The 22,988-nt window shown below is 38.7% G+C and overlaps 1 protein-coding gene across 1 annotated transcript in view; it reads right to left on the bottom strand.

Annotated features, from left to right (window-relative positions):
* RNF17 (ring finger protein 17) overlaps window positions 1-22,988 on the bottom strand; it is a gene marked incomplete at both ends in the record, with an annotated part of 54,191 nt that overhangs the window by 16,429 nt on the left and 14,774 nt on the right. The window contains 13 exons of the mRNA XM_082304974.1: window positions 499-617; window positions 1,729-1,879; window positions 2,849-3,070; window positions 6,388-6,505; window positions 7,270-7,390; window positions 9,764-9,879; window positions 10,599-10,752; window positions 11,234-11,372; window positions 12,448-12,638; window positions 14,062-14,227; window positions 14,678-14,867; window positions 15,791-15,952; window positions 22,270-22,583. Coding sequence (XP_082161100.1) covers window positions 499-617; window positions 1,729-1,879; window positions 2,849-3,070; window positions 6,388-6,505; window positions 7,270-7,390; window positions 9,764-9,879; window positions 10,599-10,752; window positions 11,234-11,372; window positions 12,448-12,638; window positions 14,062-14,227; window positions 14,678-14,867; window positions 15,791-15,952; window positions 22,270-22,583 — 2,163 coding nt within the window. The remainder of the gene's footprint in view (window positions 1-498; window positions 618-1,728; window positions 1,880-2,848; window positions 3,071-6,387; window positions 6,506-7,269; window positions 7,391-9,763; window positions 9,880-10,598; window positions 10,753-11,233; window positions 11,373-12,447; window positions 12,639-14,061; window positions 14,228-14,677; window positions 14,868-15,790; window positions 15,953-22,269; window positions 22,584-22,988) is intronic.

Genomic DNA, 22,988 nt, shown 5'->3' with positions numbered 1-22,988 from the left:
GAAAATCCATACCTCATCTGCAAATCAGGCTTTTTATATTCATTCAGGGAATGGGTATTACAAACATGATTATTTTTTCTTCATAGTATAGACAGCACACAAACTAATGCACAGGGGAATACCCCAGTTCTCTCTCTTTTCTACAGTCTAGAAAAGAGAGATCTCCTGTCCATTTTCATGAGATCGAATTAATCTTAAATTCTGAGCCAAGGAAAAAAGTGTTCAGTAAAATGAAAAACCTTTATCATCTGTCCAGTATTTTATAATTCATCCTATAAATATTCTTTCTTTCCATAGCACGGTTTCTGCTTTACTGGTACATAGCATAACCCTTAGAAAAAAAAAAACCTTTATAAAACAAATCACAGCTGCCATCGCATTTCTTCTTTATTCAAAAAACAAACATCCAAACAGATAATCAGTGCTAACACAGGAAAATATTAAGTTATGTCATTATTAGGTTTCTAATACTGCTACTCAGTATAAGGGAAAGACTACCTTATATCTGCCAAGGAACATTCTATTGCTAATGTCCTAATTATCTTCATATTTTCCTCAAGTTTTCTTAGACAGCTGATATCCACTGTTTTTTCAGCTCCAGAATCATAAAGTATTACCTGTTACAGACAAGAAACACAATGAAACAGAAAACCACCCCCTCTTAGTGTTATCTGTAAAGAAAGACAATCCAAAGTATGCCTGAATACGTAAACAAATTCAAACGGACATTACCAGGATTCAATGAATGGCCTTTGCACTGAAGTACTCCATCACACAACACAAATGACTACCACAGCGTATCAAGAGGACAAAACACACAAATGTGCTCAAAGGGGGTTAAAACAACTTTACAGAGGCTGTTACTTGAATATTTCTTTTCCCCTGCTTCAGTTATGTTGGTGCATTTAAGTTTGTAAACTGATAAATGCTGAAATAGCTCCCCTCCACCCCTTGCTCTTCTTTTGTGTGAGGGCTCTTAGCCTTAGAAAGCAGATGATGCAAATCAGAAGTATAGAAAGTCCCACTTCTGCTTCCTACTAACAAGACCCATGGGCATAATCGGGTGATGGTGGAGAGAACCAATGGTAATCCAGTCCTGGATTATCTGTATGATTAAAAAGCCACTCTTACTTTTGAGGTAAGTAGCTATCTATTCATGAAATGGCTCTTCTGATGCTCCTTACTCTTTTTCAATGAGTGCAACAAAACACGTTTAAAGCAGCACTGTGTGAGAAGTTACTGTGGAAAATGTTACACCTACATGGCACAGTGCATCACCATCAGTTTAGGGTTCAAGCAACAGCATGACTACAGGTGTTCCTGTGGTGCTGCACCCAGTTCAGCTGGCTCCATCTTTTCGCAAGGCTCATTAAGTTTGAATTAATGTGACCATCAGGTTCACACAGCTTTTGGAACCTAAACTAAACCATTAGGCTACAGCTTGGGAATCTGTGCTACGTGGCAAACTGTAGTGTAAACATACACAAAGTCAACCTCATGAGCCTTCCTCAACTACCGGCTTCCCTGCTAAAGGCATCTGAGCTTTGATGAGACAGTAATCTTATTTGCAGCAATGTACAACGTAACTTAAACTCTCAACAAAAGCAAAAGGCTGCATGAGGAAAATATTAACGCAGAAGTAAGAAACAAAGATTTGACTTTATTTTCATCAATGAATGCTTACAAACTTTAGAAATAGAAGTATGAACCCTCTTATGACAGGTTTACCTCTGCACTTGTTTCAGAGACAATCCTGCTTATTTGACCTCTTTGCCACTGTTTCAAATCACGTACGTAAACAGCACAGTGCATACTACTTTCCCACTTCACAGACTGTGGCTGGGATTCTTTGTAGATGGTAGCCATCTTCTCCTGTAAACTAACATTCAAAAAAAGACTTTTCTAGTGGTAAAATTTTATCCAGTGAATAAAGGCTTTATTTAGCCCATTACTGCTTAAGTAGCATACATTAAAGTTTTAGCAACTGTTTAACAGACACATAGTATTGTCGTTTTTCTTCATGACATGTTAGAAATACATGAAATGGAACTTCAAAACACATGCAATCTGATTAAAACTCTGTAAAACTATCATGTTTTCTTAAACAACGGAATTAATCTGCGCGATCCTGAGCCTTCTGTATAGCACTATTTGAAAGATGCACTATTTTCTCTCGACAACTTGAGAGTGTGGTACTCATTTAGTGTCACGACTAATTCAGTAGGACTCTATGTAGCTACATCCAAGAAGGTAAAAAGATGAAAGAAAGGAGAAATAAGAGGCAGAAAATAAGCAACTTGCACTAAGCAACGATATTTCCATTTAACGGTTTTCAAACAGTACGCATTATTACCTAAATGTTACCTAAATATCTACCAAAGGAATGTTGATACACTATGTCTAGAAATTACCTTCAAGCTTTCCTAACAGCATATCAGAATCATGTTGAAAGAAATAACTTGATTGAAGTTCTATGACTTATGATATTGGTATTATTTAACAAGATTTCTAACAGAGGAACAAGGAGAAAAGAAGGAGCCGAAAGATTTAATCCTTCTGGACAGTGTTGCATTTATCAGGCCCCAATACTTACTACATTAGAACCGATTTGAAATAGGGAGTTAGATCACGTACTTCATTTGGAATCACACATATTTAATAGTCCACAACATAGTGCCAATCTGTCTTCTGTTCCTATACTTTCCTCAACAAAGCAAGGTCAGTCAATAGCATTCAAAAGAGTACCCAGTGCCAAATGCAAACCTGATCAGAATTTGCTCTAACTATACTTCACCAGTTTGTAATAAGAATGCCTTAACTTGAGAAAAGTAGTTTTGAATTTTAGTACCTTTTCAGTGTACTTTCTGATGACAGCCACTGTATAAAAATTTTACTAGGAGACACAACATGACTAATTCTCACTTGTAGCTCTTTCTTAGAAACTGATTTGAAATCTCCTTCATCTACAGATTCCACATCTATAGGATTTGAAGTTTCCGAGGTTTCAGGAATTTCTTCTAGAGGAACATCCCATATTTCATTGGGCCTTACAGCAGTACTTTCAGCGTAACTGTGAAGAGCATAAGGTAATCAGAATGGAAACACATTTTAAACGAAGTGAAAAAGAGCTCAATAATCACAGTTCAACATGACAGGAATCATTCAGCATGAAGAGTGAAGAAAAACAAATAACTTAGAAAAGCAGAAAAAAATCCCAACAAAAGACAAAAACATTTCTAAATGCTACTTCTGAAACACTCATGATAGTAACTTTGTTTTGTTCTCCTTCAGAAGGTATCCTTGCACATTCTACTGACAGATGAAAGCACTACACAATATAGGCTGCCAGCAGAAAAGCAAGCCCGACACAAATGGGCTGCTGAACATAAATGTTTGCGTCTGGCTTGAAAGACATCAAATTACTAGTATCATGCTTCTGGAAATCAGTGTTGCCTCTGAGTGAAAGCTGCAATGTTCAACTTCTAAGATGCATAAATATTCCTTTCAGAAGTAAAGAATATTAACATTAGCGAAACATTTACCTTTCTAACGTTCCCTGAGGATACAAATACAACACAACTGGTGCTAGCACTTTCCTAAGTAGAGCACTGAATGAAGTATGGTCATGATAATACCTTGATGAAAACTTGTTTAAACTGTGTGAACTGGATAGAATAAAGCCCAACAGCAATCAAGAGTTGGATGGTATGTATTTTGAGTCACAGCCCAGCTTAGTACCAGTCTGTGTCAATTATGCCAACTAGAGAGAGAGATGCAAGAGATTGAAGTTTGGAAAAAAAAAAACAAACTCTTAATGCAAAAGAACTGCCTTCTTGTAAACATCACTGACTAAGGGAGACAGCAAGCATGAGTTTAACTGCTGGGCATTTCTGGGCCTCAAGGAAGAAACTCTCTTCTGTTTTCAGAGATCTACCACCTGTCTTTTCCTTCACAAGAAGGAAACAAACTGCTCTGTCAGAGAGAAAATTCCGTAAAGTATTCAGTCATCTCCTACATACTGCTACACAATTATTTATGCAAACCTTCCTGATGCAGGTATTTGGAAACTGCTGGGTAAAACAGCTAACTTGTAGAACCAGGAAAGAAATGAACACCATAGCTCATAAATATGCTTACCTTGCATACAACTAGTCTGAACAATGAAATGGACAGAGACAATCTGCCACGGAGAGTTCTCCCAAGTGAAATACATGTCACATGTCTTACAACCCCCTCTCTAGTAACTCCAGGATAGCATTTCCATTGCAAATCCATCAGAAAACCCAATCAATTTAGAATGAACTTCAGACTACAAGGTTTCTTTCTGGAATTCTGTATAGACTAGCTCCTATCCCAATGCAAGAGTAAGGTTACTGATATTTGCCTGTCCGCAAGTCAGTTTCAATGGAGCGCTGTGCTCTCCTGCTTATGTTGTCTTATACTAGTTTACAGCTGGCCTGGGTATCCCTCAACAGCATTAAACATGGAAGAGTAATCATAACCCAAATGCGATTCTTAATGATGTAAAGCAGGTTTAAATTATTCACCAGTCTCTTGCCTTTTTGCAGACACCCATCTTCACAAATGGGAAATTCAGTGAGGAAGTGTGACAAATGAGCTCTGGAGGGCGAGAGATCTAAGTGCACTGGCAAACAAAGCAAGCCAAAAACCCCCAAAGCCCCCACAAAACAACCTTGCCCCCCCCAACATCATTCCAACTAAAAGACAAGGTGCACTGGGTGTAAATGGCAAGGTGTTGGTAGCTGGGGAGAGGGGCTGCAAGGGTGACCTCTGAGAGATGAGGACAGGTGCTGCCCCATGGCAGACACAGCCACTTCTGCAACAGACCCTCCCCAGGACATGGCTGAGCCCATCAGTGAAGCTGGTGGCACCTCTAGTTTAATGAAGGGCAGAAAACACCAGGGAGAGAGAGAAGGAAACAGAAGAGAAATAACACAGAGAACACCAAGGTCAGAAGAGTAGAAGGTATTTTGTGGGGGGAAGAGGCACACTCCTGAAGGGACGACGGCCCGTGGAGGGCCCATGCTGGAGCACAGGAAGAAGAGAGCAAGCAGAAAGGAGCAGCAAGGAGAAACTGCTGCATCCTGACCCCAACCCCTGCGCTGCTCGCTGCCTCACCGAAGGGACGGAGTGTAACCCCAGCGCAGGGGGGGAGGAGAGGTGCTTGGAGCAAAGTTGAGCCTGGGAAAGGGGCAGGGTAGGTGCTGTACATGCTTGTCTTTTGTGTCCCAATGCCTGACTCAGTAATTAAATATTTATGCTAATTAACAATTAAGTTAAATTAAGCCTGTTTTGCCTGCAACAGTACTTGGTAAGCGATTTCCCTGTCTTTATTTCGACCCATGAGTTTTCCGGCTCCTGTTTCTTCCATTTTCTTCCCAGGCCAACTAAAGAAGGGGGAGTGAGCGAACAACCCGAAAATCCACATCAGTAAAGTTATCAGTGTTACACAGCAACTTATATTAAAGTAACACATCCACTTGTTTGCAAACTGCAAGCAGGCATCTAAGTATCGCTGCAACACAACAAACTACCCTACTGACAGTCACAAAACAATTCAGCTGTTCAGGTTTAAATAAAGCTGCTTGATTTTACAAAAATCTTATTAAAAATTGTGACTAGTACAAGAAAAGTATTACTAGGGTTTAGTTATATTTCTGAGCTAAGAGATGAAAAGCCACTTATTTGCTTCCTCCTGAAAAAAAAAAAACAAACCCAAATTCAGGAATTCCCTTTTGGAATCAAAACTTTCTATTTAACAATCTTTTTATTTTTATCAGTATTCAAAAATTATTAATGAAAGAATAATTAGATTTTCATGATTACAGCCCATGGATTATCTTTTTAAAAAGCCAACAAATTGAATGCAGCAGTGTTATCTCCTTATCAGCCTCATCTCCCCCAGCTGGCTTCCCAACCCTTCTGTCTGTCGCTGTCATAGCTGGTTATCTGAGTATTTCTTTACTAGTAACAGACCTTCCAAAGAGATGACTTACCTCAGGTGCGCGTTAAACACACAAAAGTGACACTTCTTTTCTTACTACAGGGGAATGGGAACCTTAATGATAACCAGTTTGGGAAGATTTGGCACTTAAGCACATTACAAATATGATGTAAACATTTAATCTCTAACTTTTGAATCAATTTCAATAAATTATGTTAGTCAAGATTTAGTTTGAGAATTCAATAATGCAAAACTGCAGAGGTACACTTTGTAACGTATGTCAGTTGATGAACGTGATTTCTAATGAATTTATCACAAATGTGGTAAATTCGAGCCACTGGAGGTAACATACTAAAGCCAGTGATTTTGTTAACACAAATTCAGTATTTTTAAATACTTCGAGTTATGCACAGTGTATTTACCTGGGTACGTAGGATGCTAGGTCTTCTTTAACTAGCTGGCAGTTAATACTAAAGCTTCTTCCATGAACAGAAGAGGAGTCAAAGAGTTCAATAGATAAGATGGTATTATCTAAAATTTCTGTGAATAAATAATATAAACATAATTAGTGCTAATCAATGACAGTATAAAGACTATTTATGGTTTTGCAGACATGGCAAATGGTACTAAGAGACAGAATTTTGTAAAATTACATTTGATTTATAAAATAATTGATTCTGAACATCAACAATATGTGGAGGCTTAGTTTTGCACATATCTATAAAATTAACTTAAAATACACCAACAATTAAAAAATATTTTTGTACACAGAAACCAACTGCTACATGTAATTTTATTTATTAGATGACTTCCAAGCCATGATTCCACAAGTGCTGAAAAATAACTAGCTCCATATTAACAATAAATGGTATTGAGAAAAATCCTACTAAGGCATATATGTGTTATCTGAAATTCTTATTTTTTTTTTCCTTTTTTTTTTTTTTTTTTTGCGACATTTTAGAGCAACAACCATCACACTCCCAGCTATCAATAAAGTCAGGAAGAGTCAAGGATAGCTACTGCTTTTGGAAACAAGCCCATCTTAATAAACCAGAGTATTTATATCACATAATGCTGGTGTGGTCTGTAAGAGAAGACATAAACAGAGCTTTTGTCAGAAGTTATATCTGTTATGTCTCCTCGAATTAGTTTATGTTTAGATATTCTCACTCCAGGCTACCTGCCTCAAGTATGAACATAAGCATTTCAAATAAATACTATTTGAAATATGAAAGTGCATGTTTCTACATTTGAGTTACTTTAATAATATTTAAATATAAACTAATACACTCTTTATAACTTACCAACAACTGAACACAGCAGAAGTTTATCTTCAGTCATTTCTTCAAATCTTTCCTTGGCTCTTCTGTTCCACTCATTTGCCCCTTTGTAAGGCTCAATGCAAGCCAGCCTGCACCTGATTGCCTAAAGAATAACTCAAATTATGTATCTACCATCACGTATCAAGACCATCTCACTTACAGCCAAATCGCAGCCTTTGCTTTGCACTCATGCAGGACAGCAAGACAGCATGACCTTGGCTTCTGGTTCCACATTACCATTGTTTGATTTGATTCAAAATGATCCCCTCTCCCTGCCGGCAGCTGAGCATGAACCTCAAATTCAGATACATTCTCGCTGAAATAGAAAGGGCTTACTTCTCCTTGCCTCCCTTTATGGTTAGGCATACAATCAGCTGCAGAGATCAGGAGAGATTACTGCAGAAAGGTGACAAACAAAGCCTTCATCCTGTTTTGCTTATTGTGATGTAATAACCCAGACTCAAAGCATCTAAGATTAATATGACTATACCACTGCAGAAGTCTGAAGGGCTAAACACAGAGACACCAGAGTACCACAATACCTATGGCAGAAAATTCCTGCCAGATGTTTGAAAGGTATTAATTAGGAGACACAAAAAGAGAGACATGCAGGAAATCAGATAAAACTAAGTACTTTGATTAAAAGAATTTTTGTTTAGCAACTTCATTGCAAACTTTGGTGGCTACACTATGGCTCAATTTTAAATTAACTGTGAGTTATTGTTTCCTCCTTCTTGTTTATTGCACCAAAAGAAGAGTAACATAGGTGGGGGAAAAGGGAGAGAAAGGAAATAAAGACAATAGAAATAAGAATGTTTTGTGCAGATAATCTTAGGATATGGGCAGTCAGGAAGATGAAAGTAAGACTGACTGACAGGTTAAATAACCATTAAAAGAAAGGGTTGTGGATGACAAAACCAACACTACATTAAGCACTACTCATTCCAGTCTTGGCCAAGATTTCTGCACCACCCAAGTCCACTAAAATGCCTGCAAACTATATTAATGGGCCGAAAAAAGTTTGACTTCTCTTGCAACAGCCCAATTCAAATCTCAACCAACCAACCTACGTTTGAGGTAATGCAATATGTGATCACGTCTGAAGACTTACCAATGCTGAAATGCAACCGGACAGACCTGCACAAGCAACCTCACTTCTGATACTCTTACCTTCTGAATGCTTGATTTTGCAATCTTGTGTTCACGTTTCAAAGAATTTTAAATCTTTAATTTTTTTTTTTAAATAGAAAAGATTTGAAACCATAGCAACACATAAGCAGATTCAAGCCTGCTGATCTTTCCATTACTTGCATTAAAACTAATGGCAACAGGAAGTTGTTATTTCTTACATAAAATTCAAGTGTAAACACCTTGCCAGAGTGTTTCACCGTAACCTATACATGGCATAAGAATACTGAAATTTGAGAATAACTGATGGGTTTAAGTTTTTTTAGACCATTCTCTAGTGGTTATATACCCATCTGTATCCTTAACTCTTCAGCCCCTTCTCCTTTAGGTTCAAAGTGAGGAGGCCTAGTAGCATGTGCTCAAGAGCTGACAAACTGAAAGGATTTCTCTGAGGATTTAGATTTGGTCCATAACAAGCAATCAGCTGGAATGATGGGATAACACAGCAAAAATCCCAACACCCTTATTCATTAGCCGCTCTGATCTGAAGCATTAAGACACCGTACTGCAAGAACATTTTGCCATATTTTCTCTCCCTTGCTTTTAAAAAAGGCTCAATTATTTTGACTGAAACTTTTCCCAGAAACATCTGCTCAAAATATAAACAATTAAATCCTATTTTCAGTAAAAGATGCTGGTCAACCTTAGTTACAAAAATCACTACTTCTGGTGCCTACAACTGGTTCAAAAACCCCTATCAACATATGAAGCTTTAAAGTTTAGCATAATTATGGTTGGCAACCAGAACTATCAAATGAACAGCCGAAGAAAAAGAATTGTTTTCTACTTATGTGCATTTTTTTTATTTGACAGAAATACTTTGCCATTTCCTTTCCCACTCAGTTTTTCTCCTTGTCAGAAGGGGGAAACTCCTACAATACCTAAAGTTAGGAAAATACCAAACTTTAAATGCCATAAACCAAACAAAAATGTAATTTTTTTAAAAGGCCATCATTAGATCATCATTTGAAAATGAAGAAATGTAAAAAATTAATTCAGCTTACTATGGAGTAAAAGGTATTTGAATTAAACACACACACAATGTATATACACACCTCCTCACTGCAAGGTAACATTAGATTTCATTTAAAACTGAATGATATAAAAAAATTAAGAGTTTTCAATGTGCACCTAAAACGTATTAAATAAGTCACATCATAAACTCTCGTGAAAAGGAACTTGCTTAACATTTTATTTACTTCAGAATGGTAACAACCCTCTCTTTCCCCTTCCACACACTGAGATTCTACTAATTTTGAGTATTTAATCCAGGCAAGCACTAATTTACCTTTTCTGGAAAGCTCAGAAACTCCTTTTTTACCCTGCGTATGTCTTTAAGAGTTACGTTAGCAACGTTGCCAAAGTCAACATATTTTACCGTAACTTCTTGATGACTTGGCAGCCCTTCAAGAAAAACAACCCAAGTTAATAAAATAAAAAATGAATATCTGATACAGGTTAAAGCACCAGAATTTCAGAGCAAAATCCACATTTGCACCATACAATCATAAAATACCACATTTTCAAATGTTCCATAACCCAATTCAAAAACTATATTCTTTAAGAGCCAGCTCTTTTAGGTTCCTGAAATGACAGTTAGCATTTTGGTCCCCTTCCACCTAATCATTTTACGAGACGCTGGCACATTAAATACATGCCAAGTAGACATGTCAGCATACAGGCACGCTACACTGCCCATACAGGCAACACAGAGGTCAGCCCAAGTACACCTCCCATCCCCTTCACAATTACTAGGGGAAATCATTAACCCACACTAGTCACACTCAGAGGCTGGCTACAATAGACAAATTTGTAGTTCGAACTGTAATAGTAAGTGAAACATTGTTTAAAATAATTGTATAATAAAATTTCAATAATATATAGAAAATTAAGTATACTACTTCTCTTTATTAAAAAAAAAAAAAAGTATGAAACACTCCATTAATAGCAAAAGAATATAACATGAATTAGTGCTACTGACTTTATGAACCAACCTGTTAGTATAAGAATGCCTAGTAAAAATAATGGCTGTTTGCTACTATTCATATCCAGTGTGTGACTCTGATCTAGTACCACATCTGATTTTGCAACCTAGCATTAGAGTGAAAGAATCAATACTTCACCTATAATCTGTGCTCTGTACCAATTCCCATTTTTCTGTTTTGCGATACAGGCTTGGCCTTCAACCGGGCAGACAATTTCCAAGTTTTTCTCATACTCGTGTTTATATACCTCCTGAATTTTCTTTGGAAGAGCTGAGGAATCCAGGCTATCTCCCTAAAGTAAGAAAAATAAAACATACATACACCCCAGATGTTCTTATTTTTTTAAAAATGGCATTTTTGCTCTTTCAAGAGACATTATTTCTAGTAGTATACTTCCTAGCCCCCCCCCCCAATTAAACAGTGGTTATGAATACATAAAGTGAATTAAAGAGCCTAACATTTGTTGAATATTGCCCTGTTCAATCATCACTCTAAACAGTAAAACACTACATACCCACACAGGAATTAACCATGTAACAAAACTGATCAAAAAATGTTAACTTTCTGGAATTCTAAGAATTCCTGGAATTAATCTAGGATTAACCTAGGATTGTAGGAATTAATCTCATCTGTTAATTCTAGGAATCCTAAAACTGGTAACAAGTGACAGAAATTAATGGAAATTGTAGCTTATTTAATGTGGACGCCAAGTAGCTCAACATTAAAAAGTTTTTTTAGAGTTTCATTTAAACAGACCTTATTTCTAAACTTACCAACTGGAGATAGAAATCACTTGGACTATTAATGTGGCAAACTACAACAGAGACTTCTTCTCTTTCTTGTGGAATCTTAGGTGGACTATATTGCAAAACGGTATTATTTTCTAACTGACTGGGAAGCTGTGATCTAAACCTAAGGTAAACAAAATGAAATTTTGAATAAATTCTGTCAAAATTAACTGAGAAGGAATCCTTTTATATTCAAATGTCAAGTTTCCCATAAAAAATGAAAAATGGTCTTATAAAAATAACTTGATTCATGTTTGTATGAATAACTTGAACTTTCCTTCTTGCAGTTGGTGCAGCCAATTCTCTCTAATCCTTCTGCTGTCACAAATGTAACATATGAAGAACAATATATGGCAGCTGCCTCCTAAAAAGATTTTGTTATTTGGGATGCAGTAGCATACACTTAAATTGTTAAAAAAATACAGTAAAAGGCTAGAATTCACTACACTGGCAAAACCATTTTCTTTGAGATTTCCTTTTCCTCACTTAGGAGGAAAAGCAATTACCTGAGGAACACAGATGCAGTACAAAATTATCTCCCACTGTTCTCACCACCATAACTAGTTATGCTCAAATATAAACAAAGACCTTTCTCTGTGTGCAGCAAAACGAACTATAGTATCCTACAGATTTGCATGGCGTACCCCTGTCCCCAAACACCAAAACGCTCATGTTGTTCTCTATCTCCTGCCTCTTCCACTGGTCCCTCCAAAGCAGCTCTCCTCCGTCCTAATGCCAACATCAAGCTCCTCCTTGTGCCCTATCGTTGTTCCTGCTATTTGTTGTGCCGTATGCGTCACGTGAGGTGGCTGGTTCAGATGTGCTGGCTGGCCTGTTACTGCCTACCAGCCAAACCAAACAGATAAAAGGCTGACTTCTGCATGGTTTTCTGTCCTTGGTAGACACTAAGGGCTTCTCCCTTCACCCCCTTGTTACTCATACTTGTACAGAAATTTAAATATTGGCATCTTCTAAAATAAAGTTCATTATCCAAATAAAGCCCTAGTGCAAATGAGTATGCCACAGTGCTTATTAGTGAAGGTGGAAAAAAGGAAATCAACAGATATTGCTGAAGATTAATACATCACACATTAATATATCAAACACTCAGAAACAACTTGCTTGGTAAACTTCAATTTATAAGAATTATGCTGTTATCATTTATGGCGTAAGAGCATAAACTAAAGGAAAATACATACCTTGCCAAGTCTAAAAAAACTAACGCATCCTTGAGAGACACTGGCATGTTATTGCTTATTTTATTAAATGGAGGTTTTTTCAAATCCACAATGAGAACACCATCCTCTTCTCTAAATATTGTCATTAAAACAACTTTATTATTTACCATTCCTAAAAATTTTGTCCTTGCTTCCTCTCCCCAGCCTTCACTCTGTGTTAGGAAGAAAGAAAAAGTAACTGAAGATTTAAGAGAATGTTAAAACAAAAACCATAAATTATAATTAAAAATAAAATAAAAATAAAATAAAAATAAAATAAAAAATAATAAAAAAAATAATAAAATAAAATAAAATAAAATAAAATAAAAGCAACGAAGGGAGCACAGACACATCTGAACAGGTGAAAATGCTGAACACAGTTAGACTATCTAGTCCATAGCCAGGGCAGCACTAAACAATATTCTTCTATGATGGATTTATAAGTGTTTTTAACTGTATAAAACTGAGTCAGATCAAAGGGCTGCAGTTTCCACCATATTTCTTTTAAAGATTCAAGATTTCATCCCCTCTGATTGTTCTGATAGATAAACCAGAATTGTCACACACTGTTTCATCTCATGACTTACATTTCTGCTATCCCAATTCGTTTCAAAGTTTATTCTTATCTTTTTGTGTCTTTATACAAATGTACAACATTGTTTGGTCAATTTACACATTTTTCTTCTCCATGACATCCTTCTTGATGTTTTATTTACCTTGAAAAATCCTGTCTGAATTTATTTCTCTTGGATCAAGTTAATGCATTTCTCTTTTGATACTGCAAATCTGTGCTTTTTAGGTGTGAAAAAAATGAAAGCACATACAAGGAAGGCATTTTACCCACACCTGTGAAAATTGTTCCAGATCTTTCCTATTTAAAGCTATTTCAGACAACATCAGACTGCTAAAAAAACCCCAAACCAACCAGCAGTTATACTGTCAGAAATGCACAGCTGCATTGGACATAGTTCATTCCCTTGTGAATGTGGCAAAAATAAAGCCTAATAAGTAAGTGAATATTGAAGAAAATAATGCTGTATGTCCTTTTTCTAAGGGAATAAAGGCAGACAGTGATTTATTTGTTGTTACACTGAAAGAGAACAAATAACACTTTGCATTATGTGGCAAAAAAATTTAAATAACAAAGAACAATCCCTGAAAAGATTGTCTTAAAAATTCTGAAGCCGTTTCATCTCTGTCTGGATGATTTTTGAAAGTTACTACTTGCATGAAGTTATCAGACAGCCACAAAATAAGAATATCAGTTCTGCAATTTGTTTTTAAATTTGACAAAAGAACATGTCTAGCGTAAGAGTAGTGAGATTTAAGCCTGAAATATATATTTGTAAACCAGGAGGATTTTTAACACAGACTGCTATAAGCTCTTGTTTCCTTTCCAATGAAAGCAATGCAACCCATCTTTTTATAAGAGATGATTTAATTTTTTTTTAAAATAAAATATACCCTGTACTCCTCTCAAGTTCCCTTCTGTTTATACTGGAATAAGATCACTGTAAATTATGTATTTAAGTTCTTTAACATAAATCTTAGGAAGGAAAAAAATCTCCTGAAATAGCACAAACAGCTTTTACTTACTGCATTTTTGGGAACAACATCCTTCAATGAACACCGTACTGCTAACGGAGGAACAGCTGCAAGTTCTGCCTCAATATGCTGATCAGGCTTCCTTACAAACAAACAAATGTCATCTGTTTCAACAGCTTGCAGAGTAGCAGGTTCGGGCCTTTCAGTGGGAACGTATCTATTGTCAATGGGAATAAAAGCAATACTAGCTTAAAAGAAAAGCAAACCCCCCCCCCCCCCCCCAAAGAACCCCCAAAACCAAACCCTAGACTTAAAATAAAGGTCATTATTGCAATAATTGGCATAATGTCATCTCAATGAAACAAAACTAGAAAGTCTCAATGAAATGCGTTTTTTTTTTTTTTTTTTTAAACACTGAGGACTCACATGTTCTCTTTTGCAATGCAAGTTAAACATTTTAACACGTGAAGGCTTGTATACTTGCGTACTTACATACACTGCCACTTTTTCTGTGGGAAATACCTACGTACAGAACATTAGCGTCATTTGGGTATCTGGTTATCTGCTTGTGTGAAGCTGATGGAGGACTTGTTTCTTAATAAAGATCCTCTTGAGTAACAATAGTCAAGGACAACAACTGCAGACAAAAACCTCTCTGTAAACATACCCTGAGAAAATTAGAACTACAGAGCTCCCAAAATCAATCAGGAATACTTCCAGCAGTGCAATATCACAAACTTTGTATCTTATTGGACCACAAGGCTTCCTCTCATTTTTACTTCTTAGGGGAATTAGTTCAGTGATAGTTCCACGGCACCACATTCCAGTTTCCTTACTCTTAATAAAAGTTCTAGCACCTACACAGAAACAAATAAAAAAAGGGAAAGACTAAATTCAGTACTTGGAGATATTTTACACTGGAAGTATTATTACAGTTCTGCATAATGTTCCATTGTTGCCTATCTTCCACACAGGTAATAAGAGTGCTACTGCTAAAATAAAGACACAAAGACATTAAAAACCTTGTCTCGATAGCCACCAGAAGTCTTCTCCCCACATTCATTTACACAATGTCTGTAAGGCTAGGAGGTGTTTGGCTTGTATTAAGACATAGTTTCTGGCAAACTTCCTATACCTCTTAGTTAAGTGTAAAGAAACGACTGAAGTTGAGGGCTATTATGTACTTTTTATCAGTTTTCTAAACACCTAGAAGCAAGTGACATCATTATCAACATGTGGGCTAGAAAATAATTTTTATGATTTAGCAATGTATTATTGTCTTTCATTTTTAATTCCAGAATGGTTTCTATTCAGTTAGTGAACTTTAAAAAAAAATCACCTATCCACTTGAAGGGAATGTTGCTTGCATGAGAGAAAGCTGATTTGCTTAAGCAATGAAAGAACCAGACTAGTCATTAAAATCAGTATACTGAAAAAAATATCAGTTAACAATTACCACTTAATGTTGGAAAACATGAAGTTTACAGCCAGGTGTTTCAACTGCTCGTTACTCTAACCACTCAATCTGTTGAGGTTGAGAAGAACTGCAGAGTCTTTTTTACTTCTGTTTTTGTTTATATGATTTAATAAAAGCCTACTTTACCAAACAATGTGTACAATGTTTCCTGAAAAGAACTGTAGATTCCAGAACATATAAGGACCACTTTACAATGTAAAGGGCAGGGGGGAAGAGTAAAACAAAAAGAATATTATACTAAGGAAGACACACTGCGAGACAGTATTTTAAGCTAATTTAGACCTTTAGAAATTAGTAATTTACCTAGTTCCAAAGCATCGGAAGGCCAGAGATACGAACTTTTACTACAACAAAAGTTTTTCAATTTCTTCTCCAAAACCGCTGCTTCTTTCTTCTGTGAGTATCTCCGAATATAGAAGTGGCATGGATTTATAACGTGGCTTACAAACACTAGCTCTGTCGAACCTAAGTAAGACATAAAACAGATTATCAAACAGTCTCCAAGTGACTCCAACAGATATTATTAGACAGGTGATTATGTTTATGTTGCATTAATCATAACATTCCCTCAAATAGCTTTTAATCTGACAAGTCTGCTCACACTTGTTTCAAACTAGTTACCGTGTTTGCTTTCTGATTAAATCCGCTCTTTTAAACTACCTCCCTTATGCTACTCTGCAAAACAAAAGGCTGTCTCACTGCTTACGAAGTGGTATCCTGAATTTAAGCAGGTAATTCAGAGTTTTTATTCCCTCTATTTAACAGAGGAATAGGAAGCTTCTAGAAAGCAAATTAGAGAGATTGAGACTCCTACCTTTAAAAACAGGTATGCTACGCGCTTCTGTACAGTTATTCAGTGATAATGCATGAAGATCAAGAATGGCCTAGAGCTAGCCAAGAGATGACCCTATGTAAGACAGTACTTCTGACTAAGCATCCAAATCCTTTGTACTGCAAGCACCTCCCTTGATTTGGGATCCAAAATGCAGGTTTCTCTTTCTGAAGCTACTCATCAAAGGTGGTGGATGGCTCAGAAGGTTTTAGAAGCCCAGCAACTCAATTCCTACAAGAGTACTTTACACCACAAAACTTCCTGCAAGGAGTGGATAGCATCATCTAGATCCAATGCCACCTGCATGACTGATCAGGGCACAGCAGACAGATTTGCAGCATCCTAGAGCACTGCCATCTCCATGCCCATCTCTGAACTACAATGGATTGTGGGCAAAAGATGGTACAAACAATCTGGCATTTGAAACATTCTAAGCATCGATGCAGGACTGTGACTTGGAAGTATAGGAAATGCAGTGTCCAGAACAGATGCAAGATTACTCCTGGGCATTTCCAGTGGAAAAGACGGTATCTGAGTAAAAAGTCTGAATGACTTGAAAGATTTCAGCTATAGATACACTATCTCTTCTGGATCACCCCTGGTCACCATGTCCAATAATGTGATGAGTCAACTAGCTTAAGCAGACCAGGAAAAGAATGTAGTAACACTCACTTCACTAGATCAGTGGAGGCTGGTACCTCCAGCCAAAACAGTAACAGGACCTGGGCCAGTTCTGGATCACTAGAGCCAGGTGCATCCAGAAGAGATGTCTTCAAGATGTTTGACTATGTTCCTTAAACTAAATGCAAACAAAAAACCCCAACAAACCACAGCTGCCTGAAAAGGATGTGAAAAATTTGTCAAATATTATTCGTCTGGTAACTAAGCCTAGTAGCAGGGGATAATGAAAAACTCATTATATCGAACTTCAAATTATGCTTCCCACAATCCAAAAAGATCCAGTATTGCACAAAATACATATTTTAGCATATTACTGATAAAAACAATCACATCAGGTAACTCTGTGATCATTTAATCTCTTAAGATCTTGCTCTCCTAGTGTGTATGTATGTGAGAGATACTCAAACAAGCGTCTGGTAAGGCTCCAGCATCACACAACTGTGACAGTTTTGAGGTGTTTCTCTCTCCACGAGAATTCTTTGATGTCTAATAAAGGGTGAGCACACACTACACTAACTTCAGTGTGGGCATCAGGAGAATTTCTCTGCTAACTACTTATTTCCACAGAATTTGTTATGGACTTAAACTGCTCAAATTCCCTAATACTCTGACAAGTCTCATTAAGAGCAGTCAGGGAATTCACAAGTTATTGGACAGGAAATTGTTAGGGGAAAATGCACTTATATAACTCTGAGGCTAAAAAAAAAAACCACAAAAAAACCAAAGAAAAACCAAAAAAACCCAACCCAAACTAAACCAAACAATGTAATTTCCTTAATCTTTTTTCTTTGCAGATATTATTTTGTGTCCTAGACGAAGGCACATCTTTTTGCAGCAGTGCTTCTTCCTCTGTCAGCTTCTTAGGTCAGTTTCTTTCTTTCCCAATACTGCTATCTCTACTCCTCAACTTTTATTACCATTTACACTCAACAATGAACAAAGCTCAAAGCTCAGCACAAACTGTGCCGACAGAATTTTTTAATGAAGTAACTTATTTCCTCAAATTACTCTCTGTTTTGTACATTTATCTGTTCACTCATAATTCAGAAAACCAAACACAGATGGAGGGAGAACAAGGTAACAGTTCAAAATTCAGTATATAAACTACTGACCTAAGAAATGGGTCCCACTGTTCACAGCAAGCACTGCTATCATTACATCAAATATCTGCCAGGTGTTGAGAAACACTGCCAATGTTGAGTTTCTGAAGGACTTCCTGTATTGTATCTTCCAACTAAGTGCTTTTATGGTAAATCTTGAAAGATGGTACAGTCTTTACATTAGCAAGGAGAGCAGACCAGGGAGTGGTTTTGCAGAGCAAAACTGCTAAGAATGATATCTGCACTGTAAGCACCGCCCAGATTAGTTTTAACTGGAACGAAATCAATTCATGTGCCCCAAGTCTGCTCTTACATGTGAGCAAATACATACTAGGAACGGTCAGATCTGCTTCCTAGTACATTCCTGATCCCAACTGGAATGCTAATGTATGTGTCCAACTCTCCAACAAATTCCAGTGTCTGCTCTCACTGCTTAGAGGATGGGTCCCTTCTAGTAAACTAAACCATTTACCAGATAGCAAAGCCACTAACCAGCTTTGTGTTGAAAAGGTGTTTCCTTCTTGAAGAGCTTCTTCCTCTGTTTATCAGCATGATATTCTCTGGGAAACTCTTGTTTATTGTTTTAGGAGAAAAGTTTAAAGAATTAGGTTAGTTAAATATTTATACATATGTAATAAAGCAGCAAACACGGAGAAATTAACATGTACAGTAAGCGTACTGCAAAGGCACACACAGTGACTACATGCACACAGCCAGCCCACATGCTAATTCCAAGATTACAAAACTATCATTACAATTCTTAACTTCAAGACATGCAAAACTCATATAACACTGCAGCTTGAAGGAATTTTGTTCTGACAAGAGTTTCGTGAAGTCCACTGGGATTCTGGAATAAACTATTTCAGTCAGTCATGCCCAAGCTCTGATATTTACATCACCTTGATCACAGCTACATGCTACCACAATTACTGTCACATACCACCCCTACCCTCCTCCTCCCCCATAGGGATTTTCTAGGTATGTTGCGGACGTAGAACACTCTGAAGTTACGCATCTTAACTATACTGTGGGATGCATCTATCTATTCCCCCCCCATTATCTAAATGGAATTCCCATGTTCCAACTTAGAATCATAGAATCGTTAAGGTTGGAAAAGACCATTAAGATCATCAAGTCCAACTGTTAACCTAGCACTGCCAAGTCCACCACTAAATCATGTCCTTAAGCACCAGATCTACCCGTCTTTTAAATACCTCCAGGGATGGGGACTCAACCACTTCCCTGGGAAGCCTGTTCCAATGCCTGAATGCCCTTTCAGTGAAGTTTTTCCTAATATCCAATCTAAACCTGCCCTGGTGCAGCTTGAGGCTGTTTCCTCTCGTCTTACTACTTGGGAGAAGAGACTGACCCCACCTCACTACAACCTCCTTTCAGGTAGTTGTAGAGAGCAATAAGGTCTCCCCTCAGCCTCCTCTTCTCCACACTAAACAACCCCAGCTCCCTCAGCCGCTCCTCGTAAGACTTGTGCTCCAGACCCTTCAACAGCTTTGTTGCCCTCCTCTGGACACGCTCCAGTACCTCGATGTCCTTCTTGTAGTGAGGGACCCAAAACTGAACACAGCACTCGAGGTGCGGCCTCACCTGTGCCAAGTACAGGAGCACTATCACCTCCCTGGTCCTGCTGGCCACACTATTCCCGATACAAGCCAGGATGCTGTCGGCCTTCTTGGCCACCTGGCCACACTGCTGGCTCATATTCAGCTGGACGTGGACCAACACCCCCAGGTCCTTTTCCCCCAGGCAGCTCTCCAGCCACTCCTCCCCAAGCCTGTAGCGTTGCATGGGGTTGTTGTGACCCAAGCACAGGACCCAGCACTGAGCCTTGTTGAATCTCATACAGTTGGCCTCGGCCCATCGATCCAGCCTGTCCAGGTCCCTCTGCACAGCCTTCCTACCCTCCAGCAGATCGACACTTCCACCCAACTTGGTGTCATCTGCAAACTTACTGAGGGGGCACTCGATCCCCTCATCCAGATCACTGATAAAGATATTAAACAGAACTGGCCCCAGTACTGAGCCCTGGGGAACACCACTTGTGAGGGGCTGCTAACTGGAGTTAACTCCATTCACCACAACTCTTTGGGCCCGGCCATCCAGCCAGTTTTTTACCCAGCAAAGAGTACGCCTGTCCAAACCATGAGCAGCCAGTTTCTCCAGGAGAATGCTGTGGGAAATGGTGTCAACGGTTTTACTAGATAGGCAACATCCACAGCCTTCCCCTCATCCACTAAGCAGGTCACCTTGTCATAGGAGATCAGGTTAGTGAAGGAGGACCTGCCTTTCTTAAACCCATGCTGACTGGGCCTGATCCCCCAGTTGTCCCGCACATGCCATGTGATGGCACTCAGGATGATCTGCTCCATAACCTTCCCCGACACCAAGGTCAGGCTGACAGGCCTGTAGTTCCCCGGATCCTCCTTCTGGCCCTTCTCGTAGATGGGCATCACACTTGCTGACCTCCAGTCAATTGGGACCTCCCAGTGAGCCAGGACTGCTGATAAATGGTGGAAAGTGGCTTGGTGAGCACTTCCACCAGCTCCCTCAGTATCCTCGGGTGGATCCCATCTGGCCCCAGAGACTTGTGTGTGTCTATGTGGTGTAGCAGGTCGCTAACCATTTCCCCTTGCATTATGGGGGCTTCATTCTCCTCCCTGTCCCTGTCTTCCAGCTCAAGGGGCTGTGTATCCCAAGAACAACTGGTCTGACTATTGAAGACTGAGGCAAAGAAGGCATTGAGTACCTCAGCCTTTTCCTCATCCTTTGTCACTGTTTGCCCCTGCATCCAATAAAGGACGGAGATTCTCCTTAGCCCTCCTTTTGTTGCTAATGTATGTATAGAAACATTTTTTATTGTCTTTTACGGCAGTAGCCAGATTAAGTTCTAGCTGGGCTTTGGCCCTTCTAATTTTCTCCCTGCATAACCTCACAACATCCCTGTAGTCCTCCTGAGTGGCCTGCCCCTTCTTCCAATGGTCATAAACTCTCCTTTTTTTCCCTGAAGCTCTGTTCAGCCGGTCTTCTCCCCCACCAGCTCGTCTTCTGGCACATGGGGATGGCCTGCTCCTGCGCCTGTAAGATTTCCTTCTTGAAGAATGTCCAGTCTTCCTGGACTCCTCTGCCCTTCAGTACTGCCTCCTAACGGACTCTGTCAACCAGGCTCCTAAACAGGCCAAAGTCTGCCTTCCAGAAGTCCAAGACCCTCCTCCTTACTTCTCCAAGAATCAAAAACTCTGTCATTTTACGATCGCTGTGCCCAAGATGGCCTCCAACCATCACATCACCCACAAGTCCTTCCCTGTTCACAAACAAGAGGTCCAGCGGGGTGCCTTCCCTAGTTGGCCTGCTCACCAGCTGTGTCAGGCAGTTATCTTCCACACACACCAGGAACCTCCTAGACAGTTTCCTTTCTGCTGTATTGTACTGCCAGCACACGTCTGGTAGGTTGAAGTCCCCCATGAGAACAAGGGCTAACAGTTGTGAGACTTCTCCCAGCTGCTTATAGAGTATTTAGTCTGCCTTTTCATCCTTGTTCCTAATGCCTTCAGCCCTATCCCTAAGCCCCTCCTGGACACCAGCTTGGTAGGCTTTGCAGGACTTGCTCCAGTATGACAGTGACTTTCAGTACTGCAGGGTCCAAAACTGGACGTAGTACTCCACATTCAGTCTCACAAGAGCCTAACAGAGGGGAAGGATCACTTCCTGGACCTGTTAGCTACACTCCTACTAATACAGTCCAGGGAAAACCTGACAAGCTGAAGAACTTAATTGTTATTGCCAGTTAACATAGGACAATGCACTGGGAGAAGATTCAGGAAGCCAAGGGAACTGCCAGAAAAGCATCCTCCAGAAACCCATGTCAGAAACTCTGAGAGGGACTGTAATCACAGAGAGTCAAAGAGATTCACCCAGGCAGACACAGGATCTTATGACCCGTCTTTGAGAGAACTTGTGAGACAGTTTTCACTAAGCTAAGCTGAAGGAGGACAAAAAAGAAATTGTGCTAGCTCAAAGGAAAAGCGAAATACAGACATCATTAAAGAATTCCTATGAGCCAAGTATAACTACAGACATACAACATAATACAAAACACGTAACTAACATCATGCTCAACAACGGAACACTGAAAGCATCAGGTTTTAAAAACTTACTTTCCAGGTCATCTTCAAATATTTCTTCTATTATGACGTCAGGGCTGGATGGAGACTTGGGTAGAGTAGGAATACTCTGATGATGTAACATAGAAAGTGTTTCTTGTACTTGAGTATTTTTCGCTTTTTTGTGAACACCGAGTTTATTTGCAAGAGCCTTTATTTTACTTTCTCTGCTAAGTGCTGGAAACATATTCTCTACAGATGACTGAGTATTGCAGCCTAGCATTTCTTCTTTGTCATCAAGGATAAGTCCATTATCTTCACTGTATTTGGGAAAACATTTATTTGGAGACAAATTAATATAATCCCGTCTGTTTTCAGAAAAGCACATGAGTCAAAGCAGAAGTTTTATTGAGAACATATCACTATGTTAAGAAAACACCTCATAAGAGCTGGTTGAAATAAACTGTGTTATGTTTTTGAATACCAAGACAACAAAAACAGTAACATGATTTCTGATACCTAAAAAGGATTGGCACAGAAATGGCACATATTCCTGGGCACAGCTCAGTGCAAGACCTACCCCTGTTTAAATGATCAAACAGAGACCACAGGTACAAATGCAAACTATTTGAAAAAAATGTTAATAATGTCATCGATAGTTTATGTTAAAAACAAAAGGCAGGTCAGATGCTTGTACTAACAGTTACTCTTCACTGTAATCTGCAGGGTTTTCAAATACTACAGCACACAGTAAGCCTTTTTTAACAATAAGT

Source organism: Platalea leucorodia, assembly GCF_965183815.1.
Source record: "Platalea leucorodia genome assembly, chromosome: 2".
Lineage (NCBI taxonomy): Eukaryota > Metazoa > Chordata > Aves > Pelecaniformes > Threskiornithidae > Platalea > Platalea leucorodia.
The sequence above is the reverse complement of the archived record's forward strand: the minus strand, read 5'-3'. Positions and strand labels throughout refer to the sequence as shown.